The 9,359-nt window shown below is 65.9% G+C and overlaps 1 protein-coding gene across 2 annotated transcripts; it reads right to left on the bottom strand.

Moving 5' to 3' along the window:
* Positions 1 to 4,506: 4,506 nt before the first annotated feature.
* Positions 4,507 to 9,204, bottom strand: UTP14A (UTP14A small subunit processome component). 2 transcript variants are annotated; one of them, XM_040572095.1, is made up of 14 exons: positions 9,109 to 9,204; positions 8,890 to 8,960; positions 8,686 to 8,750; positions 8,323 to 8,465; positions 7,995 to 8,150; positions 7,371 to 7,490; positions 7,188 to 7,282; positions 6,871 to 6,994; positions 6,705 to 6,782; positions 6,249 to 6,603; positions 5,713 to 6,092; positions 5,452 to 5,639; positions 5,278 to 5,377; positions 4,507 to 4,947 (listed from the first exon to the last, which is right to left on the bottom strand). In XM_040572095.1, the coding sequence occupies exons 1-14, from the start codon at positions 9,160 to 9,162 to the stop codon at positions 4,687 to 4,689; spliced, it is 2,190 nt and encodes a 729-aa protein (XP_040428029.1). In that variant the 5' UTR covers positions 9,163 to 9,204; the 3' UTR covers positions 4,507 to 4,686. The 2 variants fall into 2 exon arrangements, with proteins under 2 accessions (XP_040428029.1, XP_040428027.1); XM_040572093.1 differs by having other exon boundaries at positions 8,890 to 8,963.
* Between the last annotated feature and the right edge of the window lie 155 nt (positions 9,205 to 9,359).

The raw sequence follows: 9,359 nt of genomic DNA on the forward strand, positions 1-9,359 counted from the left end.
GCGTGGGTGCCGCAGGGAGTGCAGACACAGCCCCTTCCTCACCATGCACCCCACCAGGCTCTTTCTTGGGAAAAGTGAGGCATCGGCTATGGTGAGAGGCAAGGCAGGCTGGGCTGTAGCAGGAGGTGTGCAGTCCATACGCTGCCCGCGCTGCCCTCCTTCGCTCGGCCGCCAGCATCCCCCTGGCCCAGGAGAAGTCCTTAGCTGGGAGGACACCACGGAGCGGTGAGGATTTGGGACGACAGGCACGGGGAAGGGAGGAGATCCGAGCCTGACCCTGCTGCTCAGCAGCTCCAGGGCTGCCACGCTGGAGCCTTGGGTCCTTTATTTTCTGTCCTTCAGCTCCGCAATCCCCAGGTCTGGCTTCAAGAGGCGCTGAGCGCTCCTAATTGTAGTCGCAGACAAAGAGAGCCGGCCTTTGAAGGCGGCACATGCTGCGTCTGACAGCACGTGCCTGCAGACGCTGACAGCGCTGACAGCAGCCCTGGGGACGCGGGAGCTGCAGGCCGGGGTGGCCGCCAGCGCCTGGCTGCAGGACGCGGCCCCAGGCCGAGGGGAGCAGCTCCCCAGCCCCAGCTCAGCACCCCTGAGGACGGAGGGCGATCGCAGCCCCACGCGGTGAGCTCTGCGTCAGCTGCCTTTGGAAGGAAGCTGTGTTCGTAGCGCTGGCTGTAGCGTGAATCCTGCGCAGCAGCACACGGCGGGGACCTTCGCAGCCTCCGCTCGCCCCGTTCCTTGAGTTAAAGCCTTCGTCCGCGGGGGACCCTCAGCCCCACGGGAGGTGTTAGTGCTGCAGCTCTGTTGTGGCTGGTCCCAGGCTCACAGCAAGGTGCGCTGGTGTCACACAGCTGTCCCGGGGCTCTCATCCCCCTGTCCCTGCTAGCAGCGTGCCCCAGAGCAGCTCTGTGGGTGGGGAAACCTGTGAGGTGCGGGTGGCAGCGGGGGCGCACTCATCAGGGGGACACGGGGACTTTCCCCCTATCCCCACAGGTGCCTGGGGACGGATGGGTACCCGTCACCTCTGGAAGACCCAGAAAGTGCCACTACAGCATGACCCGAGTGACGAGGTCCCCCCTACCCCGAGCAGGGCTGACAAGGCTGGTGGGAGACGGTGTCCCACCTCCCCCCGCCAAGGGAGGGGAAGCGCTTCGCCACCCCAACCGGGAACAGCCCCGCTGCGGGTGCGAGGGTCCCAGCTACAGCATCCCGGCGGCAATCTCTGGCTCAGGTTGTGCCGTGCTGGATACGGCATCTCCATGGAAACCCTCCCGCTCAGGCTGTGCGGGCTCGGGAGATGCCATCTCCACGGAAACGCGGCGGCTGTGCAGGCCGGGATGCGCGGCCGGGCACCGCGAGGACTGCGGGTGCCCCCCGTGCCCCCTGCTCCCAGAGGCAGCCCCGGGAGGAGGGGACCCGCAGGTCGCCCCTGTCCTCGGCACCGGGGGAGGAGGCAGGGAGAAATCCGGGGGAGCTCTGCGGCGCCGTGCCGGAGATCCCCGATCCAAAGTAAGGGAGCAGCGCGGGACCCTCTGACGGCCACGGGGGCCCTGCCACGGCCAGGGGCACCCCGGGCACACTCAGGCACTCCCGCGGCATGCAAAGCCGGGGGGCCTTCACCGGGGGCTGAAATTTCACCCTCAGAAATAGCCCGGATGAAATACTTTGCAGGTTATTTATAGCCTATGCTAGAAAACATAAAAAAAAAAAAAATATATAAAAAGGAAGGAAGAAAAGAAAACAACCACGAAACCCCTTTATTCGCTCATTTTTAATCTGCCTTTTCATTTCAGTCGGCTCCTGCTGGTCTCGAGGGCCGGCTGGAGCCCGAGCACGGGATGGCTGGAGCATCGGCATCATCTCTCTCTCCCCGGGGTGCCCGCAGGGTCCCTGCCCCGGGGCAGCTCGGAGGCACCCCAGCGGAGCTGCGTACCCGTCCCATCACCAGGCGCTCCCTGCCGGAGCCAGGAGCGGTTCGGCCGCCTTCACCCAGGCTCCCCGCTCCGTAAACCTGGCTTTGACGTAGCCCTGAAAGTAGGCCAGTAAGAGCAAACTGCAGCCGCTCGCAGCCCTCTCGAGGGACGCCGTGCCTGTGCGGCGGGAGGGAGGAGTGCGCATTAACAGCGCCGCTGCTCTCCGCGGGCTCCCGCGCCGGCGGAGATGGCCGGCGGCGGACGGTGTTTTTCTCTCCTCCTGGTTGCCTTCAGACTCGCCCCAGCCGAGCCCTGGCGTGGCGATGCGCGGTGGCAGGGCATGAGCGTGCTGCAGGAAGGGGATTAGAGCGGGGAGTGTCCGGCCCCGTCTCCTCCCTGCTGCCGTGGCAGCTACCAGTGGGCATCCCCGCCATCCCCCTTTCCTGCAGCATTTTGCAGATCCTGATTTATTTTTTAATTAAAAACCAAGCGCTGACATCCCTGTGCCCTGCAATTTTATTTCTGCGGGGACACCGGGGGACACAACCTGCTCTCGGCAGGGGAGCGTGGCAGCACCAGGAGCGGGCGAGCCCCAAGCGCCGGCAGGAGATGCGGCTGCATCTGGGGCTCTCCTGTAACTCATCCCAAGCAGCTTACACCAATGCTTTATGGATTTATTTTGGAAGCATTTCCGGATCCTTGAAGCCCCAGTTCGAGCCCAGTCCGCCCCAGCACTGCCCTTCTTTGCAAGACCAGGCAGCACCCCCAGCTCTGCAGCTTGAAGCTGGCCCCTCTCGATGCTGTCTGAGCATTGGCCGTGCTCGCACCGCAGGACCCGTCGGACAAAACCCGGCACGAAGCTGCCTTCAGACCGAGGGGCCGTATGCCAGCAGGTCCCGGTCACTGCTTCAGGCGGTCACAGCTCGCGACAGCCTTAAGGCCGCTGCTCTCTGCGGGGACACGAGCCCATTTCGGGTGCGGTGACCTCGATCCTCTCCAGGATCAGCACCCCAGGAGGTCCTGTCCTGCTGCCTCACAGTGGCCTGAGCCCCATCGCATTGCTGCTGCTGTGGGGCAGCCGGGGAGCTCCAGCAGTGCCACGGGGACCTGGCTGTCCCCAGGAAGCCACCCCACCAGGGCTGCCAGAGAGCCTGGAGCTGGCTGCAGGCAGGCGGAGGAGCAGCGTGCAGCCCATGCCGGGCACCGCCTTCCCCTGGCTTCAGGGCGCTTCAGGTTTTACTAAAAAAAACAAGAACTGCCCCCCGCCCCCCGCCCTGCGGCCCCCCGGTGACGTCCCCAGAGGCCGGGGGGCGAAGGTTTCCCACAGCGTTTCGGGCAGCCGGAGCAGAAGGAAGCTGGGGTTTGAGCTGGGGCCACCAGCCCAGCGAGGGGCTCGTCAGTGCCGTGGCACGGAAACGATCGCTGCTTCCTTTCTTTTTTTTTTTTTTTCAGCCGTGTCGACTAAAGCAACGCAACCATGCCCCCGTCCGCGGCCAGCGTTATCCAGCAGCCCCGGGGCACCGCGCAGAGCCAGCGATGCACCAGCTGGAGCCCAGCGAGGGCACAGCACAAGCAGAGGGCAGCGCCCGGCCCCTTGTCCTGGGCACAGCGGGCTCCCCGACTCCCACACCGGCTCGGAGCAGAAGCAGCCTCCCCCGCAGGGTGCGGGCGCAGAGCGGAAGAGCCTGGCGTATTTACGGGTCGGGGAAGCCAGCGAGTCGCGGGGCCGGCTGCCGTCAGCCTGCATGTGCCCGTGCCCCAGCCGCGGGGGACGAGGGACAGGGCCCTGCACAACGTGGCTGCAGGGCAGAACGGCGGTGGCACGGCTCTGCCCCAAGGGACACACACCGGGACCCAGCCTGGCTGCGGTGCCAAGGTGGGAGGAGGCGTCCCCAGCTCAAGGGACGTGTTTCCTGGGAACAGAAGCAGCTCCTCAAGTCCCTCCTTCGCTTAGGATCAGGAGTTTCTCCAGCTGGCACGAACGCAGCACACGTGGGAAGAGGGAGGAGAGGCCGGGAGGGCTCTCAGCCCGCTCCCGTTTCACTATGCCCCTCCGGCACAGCCCTCGGCCACAGCCCCACATCCCTGGTGCTCAGGAGGGGAACACCCTGAGCACCCTGCCACCGCCTTCTGGAAAGGGCCTGGCTCCAGCTGGGGGGCTGGACTCCGCAGCAGGAAGATGGCTGGGCGGCTGCGCTGGGACAGAGCCCGCTACCAGCCCGCGTGGAGTGGCAGCAGAGCCGTGCAGCCCCGCTCTCCGTGCTCCTTGGAGCTGGCCAGAAGTTACTTGGGGCAGCAGGAGGGCTTGAGAAGCGTTGCCGCGCGGCCAGGCTCGCTGCAGCAGGCTGCAAGAAAGCCAAGGCGGCCAAGACGACAACTATTTACGTAAAAAATTGTGGCGTTGAAGACAAAAACAAGGGGTAGAGACCTAGCCCAGCGCTAACATGGTGCTGGCAGTGGCTCCACCTCCTCTTCAGGCTCCCACCCCCAGGCTGCACCTCGCGGGCCTGACCCCCAGCAAGCTGTTCACGTTACACCGGGACGAGCCACCCTGCCCCGCGTCGGGCCCCAAGGACAGGCAGGAGGGCACCAGCTGTCCTGTCCCCAGGGCGGCCGCGCAGCCTGCGCAGCCACGGCAGCCCAGCAGTTTTATTGCGGAAGGAGCATTAAAAAGCCCTTGACAGAACCAGGAGCCTCTCCCTAGGAGGGAAGCCCCCGGGCACGGCCCCTCCACCTGCTCCCCAGCGCTGCGCGGGCCAGTCCTAGCCCTAGGGAGCTATTGCACTCTCTTGTGCGGGCGGCCAGAGGACTGCTCTCGCTGCTTGGGAGCGATTTCTAGCACTGGTTTGGCTCCGCTGCCAGCTGAGGTGACGTCCTCAGCAGAGAGGGGCTGGATGATGTGGCCTGCCCGGGTGATGACGCGGGGGGCGGTCAGCTTCTGGAAAGCACGCTGTGTGTTCCACGTGGAGCCCACGGGCGTCCGGATGCTCTGCTCGAACTGCTGGTGCCTCACGAAGGGGAAGGGCAGCTCGCTGACCTGCAGGGAAACAGCACAGCGGGGGTAGCACCACCAGTGACCTGGCCCAGCACCCTGGCGCTGCCTTCTTCCCACGCTGACACCGATTCCAACCGCACCACAGGCAGCTTGCACCATGCACCCAGTCCCCCGTCCTGCCGACCTCCTCGCTCCACGCTCCAGGACAGGTGGCCCAGCAGCACTCAAGGAACAGACCTGTAAATTCCCCCCCTACCACTGCGCTCAGGGTTGTCAGAGCTGGAAATTAAAGTCCCTTCAGAGGCGGGGATTCAGGAAGTTTAGGGGACGGGCCACATGCCAGGCCAGCCCAGGAGCCGGCGCGGCACCCACCTGATGTGCCGCCGCATGGATGTTGCGCTGCTCGCTCATGATGACGTGGGGCAAGTGCTGGTCCTTCCTGGGAGGTGCTGGGGGGGGCTTGATCAGGAACCTGCCGGGGGCAGACGAAGACGTCAGGCCCTGGAGCTGGGCTGAAGCACGCTGCCGCAGCCCGTGCGCGCTTACCGTTTTATTTTCTTGGCGCTGGGCTTCAGCCCGGTGCCTCCCCACTCGCCCCAGCCCGGCAGCACCAAGTTCACCGGCTGGGGCTTCGCGTCCCGCTCCGCCTTGCTCTTCTCCCGGTGGAAGTCGGCAACTACGTCATCCCCGGCAAAGGCCTCGGTGATCACCCCCCGCTGGTCGATGCCACCCTCCTGTGGAGACAGGAGTCAGTGCCCGGCAGCCAGCCGGCTCCTGGCCCAGGAGGACCGGGCCCGTCCCGCTCACCTCCTCCTCCATGACCACGGGTAGGCTGGGGCACTGAATCTCCTGGGGCTTTCCAGACAGCACGGACCGCAGGCTAATCATTTTCTTCTCGGCTGTCGGTTTCTTGGCAGGCCGGGCCCCAGCTCTGCCTTTGTCCTGCTGGTGTGCTCGCTCTTCTGCTCCCGCAGCCGCTGGCTTCTCCTGCTCCTCCAAGGGCTCCTTGGAGGCCAGAGCCTCGACGTCCTCCATCGTCTGCACGCGGTCCAGCTGCTCTGACAGCAGGGTCTCCTCCTGGGCCTGGGGAGGCGGCTCGATCCCTGCACTCACCTGCTCCTCGTCACAGATGGGGTGCACGGAGCTGTCCCCCGGAGGGTCAGAAACTGCCTCCGTCTCATCAGTGCCTGTGCATCAAGGCAACAGAGAAGAAAACAGCCACCCCATGAGCAGGGAGGGAAGAAAGCAGGGCAGCTGTAAGAAAACACAGCCCTCGCGACCCACCGCGCATTTGCCCAGCCCTGCAGCGCATCAGACATCGCGCGGGGCTGCGAGCTCCTCACCGTGCTGCTCAGGGCTCCCTGCCCGCCGCTGCCGCGCGTGCCGTTTCTGCTCAAAGTCTTGTAGCAGGGCCTCCTCCTCCGACACCTCCTCTTCCTCCTCCGACATCTCCTCCTTGCTCTCTACAGCACCAGGCACTGCAGCGTCTTCAAGACCTTCTCGCACCTCAGGTTCCTTGGCTGGGTCACTGGGCTTGCCCAGCATCCAGGGATTTGCTCTGCTGGCACCCGCAGGGACGGTCACAGACGTGAGGTCCTCCTCAGGCACATCACCTGGCTCCTCCTCGGGCAGCTCCACCCGCACCTTCTGCATCAGCTCCTTGTTCCTGGCCAGCTGCTCCTGCATGGCCTTGCGGGCCTGGGAAAGGATTGAGACAATTCTAACACAGGCCAGAAACGACGTGTCCGCTTTCTTTGCCCCACCTCAGCTGTTCTCCCCTTCCCCAAGCTCCATCTCACCTCCAGGTCGTACTTGGCCATAATGGCCCTGGAGCGGGCCCATTTCCCCTTGTTCTGGTGCTTGAGACTCATCCGCTCCTGAGGCAGAGGAAGAGGAAGCATCACAAAGAGCACCCCCAGCGAGGGCGAGTTCCCAAGGGATGAGGGAGAGGCAAGCGAGCAGCACCTCCATCCGGAGCTGCTCCAGCTCCTCCAGCTTTGCCAAGGCGGCCTCAGGGTCCGACTTCTGCAGCAGCTCAAACTCCTTCAAGGCCTTGCGCCTCTTGCTTTTCTTCAGCACGCGGTGGTACCTGCGGCACGAGGGGGCAGGCACTGAGACCTCCTGGCGCGAGCACCCAGCCTCCTCTTTAGGAAGGCAGTGCCGTTTCGGGCGGCACAGCTTCCCGGCAACGTTTCAGCTGGACGCTCGGCCTTCCTCCGCCCTTCAGCTGTCCCCACGCACCGGGCCCCAGCGCCCCGAGCCCAGCAACGTCAGAGTCTTACTTCTTGCTCTTGATCTTCTTCTCTCGCCGAGCCTTGGCTTCGTAGTAGGACTGCAGGACCCGAGCCTTCTGCAGCTCTGCTCGCCGCCGCCGGGCCTGCCAGGGAGCGCAGCGTAAGGGCAAGCGCAAAGGAAGAGGCCACCACGGCCAGCACAGGAGTGAAAAAAAAAAAAGAATCACCCACCTCCTCCAAGCTCATTGCCTGCAGCGAGGCTTTCTCCTGCGGCGTCAGCAGCGGGTCCGTGATGGGCTGCTGCGTTTTGTGGAGCAGTCCGAAGATCTCCTGCTCCAGGGGAGTTCGTGGCTGTCGGTGGGACAGATCGCACAGCAAGACAGGATGAAACAAGGAGCAGTGCAGGAGCCAGCACCCCCACAGATCTCCCCATCCCTTCCGATGCTCGAGCAGGCCCATGGGAGGGCGCAAGCAAGCAGAAGTCCCAGGCCCCACAACGCCGTGTCCAGATGAACCGAGAGGGAGCTCCGGGCGGAGGAAGTGGTGCTTGTTAAGCTAGGAGCCTGGTGGGATCTGACCTTGCCCTGACCTGGGAAAGCTCTCCAGGGGTGGGAGCCTCTCCTGCCAAGCAACACGGCCCGCACGGGAACTCGGATTCAAAGCCCAAAGCATGACCGAGACTTACAGGTGGGCACTATTTGGCAACCTAATTCCCTCCTCCACCTCCAGAGGTGGCTGAGGCCCGTGAGCAAGCACCTGGCTCAGCGCAGAGACGGGGCACCAGCAGGCTCAACCCACGCGCTGAGCGCTAAGGAGCGGGGAGGAGAAATGCACCCGAGGGGTGAGAGCCCCCACCTTCCATGCCGAAACCACTTGCTCCAGGGGGGCAACCGCCACGAGCTCCTGCTTCAGAGGGAAAACCAACTGCTCCGCTCGGCGGTTCTGCAGGACCACCGGCTGCCATTTGCCAACGTCTTTGGAGGTCTTGACGTAGGCAGCCTCCCTCACGACCTGCAGACGGGAGCGAGAAGGGAAAAGGGTGAGTAGAGAAGCTGACCTGCAGAACGAGGAAAGCCAGGCAGCCTTAGAGAGAAGTAGGCGGCACCCGGGGGCTCAATCCAGCCGCCCCTTACGGCTGGAACTTCTTCCCCCTGCTGCCCGCCACCCGCGCGGACCCGCGTACCCTCTCCCGCTCCTCCTTGCTGAGGGGCAGCTCCACGGCCTTCTTCTGCTTCGCTCTGCTCAGCTCCTTCTTCACGCTGCTCAGGGCGGACTGGGCACGGATGGGCTGCAGGAGCTCAGCCAGGACCAGCTTCTCCCCGGCACCTACGTGAGGTCATCCCGCACATCGACACGGACACACCGCGACCGAGCCGGGCAGCGTTCCGAGCTCTGGTGCCGTTTGTTACGGGCCGCGACGCCTTCAGCCCGAACAGCCAGCGCGGCACCTCCCCGGGCGGCCTCCTCCGCCCGGCCTGGAGAATCCGACCACCTCCCGGGGGGCGAAAACCTGGGGGGAGCCCCGAGCCCCCGGAGGGGCCCTCACCTTTACAGCTGACGTTGAACTCGGACGCCTGCGCGCTGGCCTCGGAGCGCTCCGCCAGCCTCCGCCTGCGGGAAAAGCGAATAAAGCAGAGGGCGGGAGGTGAGAGAGCTCCTCGAGCGCTGCCGCCGGCGGCTCCCCGTGCCGCGGCCGAGGCGGAGGAGCCCGGGGCGGCGGGAGGGGGGCGAGGCGGGGCTGGGGGCTCACCGCTTCCGCCCGGACAGGGCGCTGACCGCCTCCAGGAGCTGCCGGTGCCGCCGGTCGCCATCCTCCGGGCCCTGCTAAGCGGCGCACGCGGTCGCGAAGGCCGGGACCGCGCGGCCTGGGCCCGGCCCCGGCCCCGATCCCAACCCCGGTCCCGGTCCCGGCCCCCGCCACCGTGCCACCCCGGAGCCCGGCGCTGCCGGTCCCGCCGCCGCCGCTCACCTCCTCCTCGCCGCCGCTGCCCGCCGCCTCCACGCCCAGCCACTCCTCCGCCATGGCACCGGAAGCGCGCCGACGGGCCGCCGAGCGGCGCCGCTTCCGCCCCGGCCCGACGCCGCCGCCCGCCAAGCTTCCGCCCGGCCCGTGACGTCACGGCTGCCGGGGCAACGGGGCCGTGCCGCGGCCGGACCGGGGCGGGGAGGAGGAGGGGGCGGGGCCTCAGCTGCTGAGCGACACCGCGCTCCGCCAATGGG

Source organism: Cygnus olor, chromosome 13 (genome assembly GCF_009769625.2).
Source record: "Cygnus olor isolate bCygOlo1 chromosome 13, bCygOlo1.pri.v2, whole genome shotgun sequence".
Lineage (NCBI taxonomy): Eukaryota > Metazoa > Chordata > Aves > Anseriformes > Anatidae > Cygnus > Cygnus olor.

Coding starts and splice junctions, on each gene's coding strand:
- UTP14A (XM_040572093.1), bottom strand. CDS start 9,162: ATGGCGGAGGAGTGGCTGGGCGTGGAGGCGGCGGGCAGCGGCGGCGAG. Junction 8,751..8,889: donor GCCCTGTCCGGGCGGAAGCG/GTGAGCCCCCAG, acceptor CTTTTCCCGCAG/GCGGAGGCTGGCGGAGCGCT. Junction 6,995..7,187: donor AAGAAGATCAAGAGCAAGAA/GTAAGACTCTGA, acceptor CTCGTGCCGCAG/GTACCACCGCGTGCTGAAGA.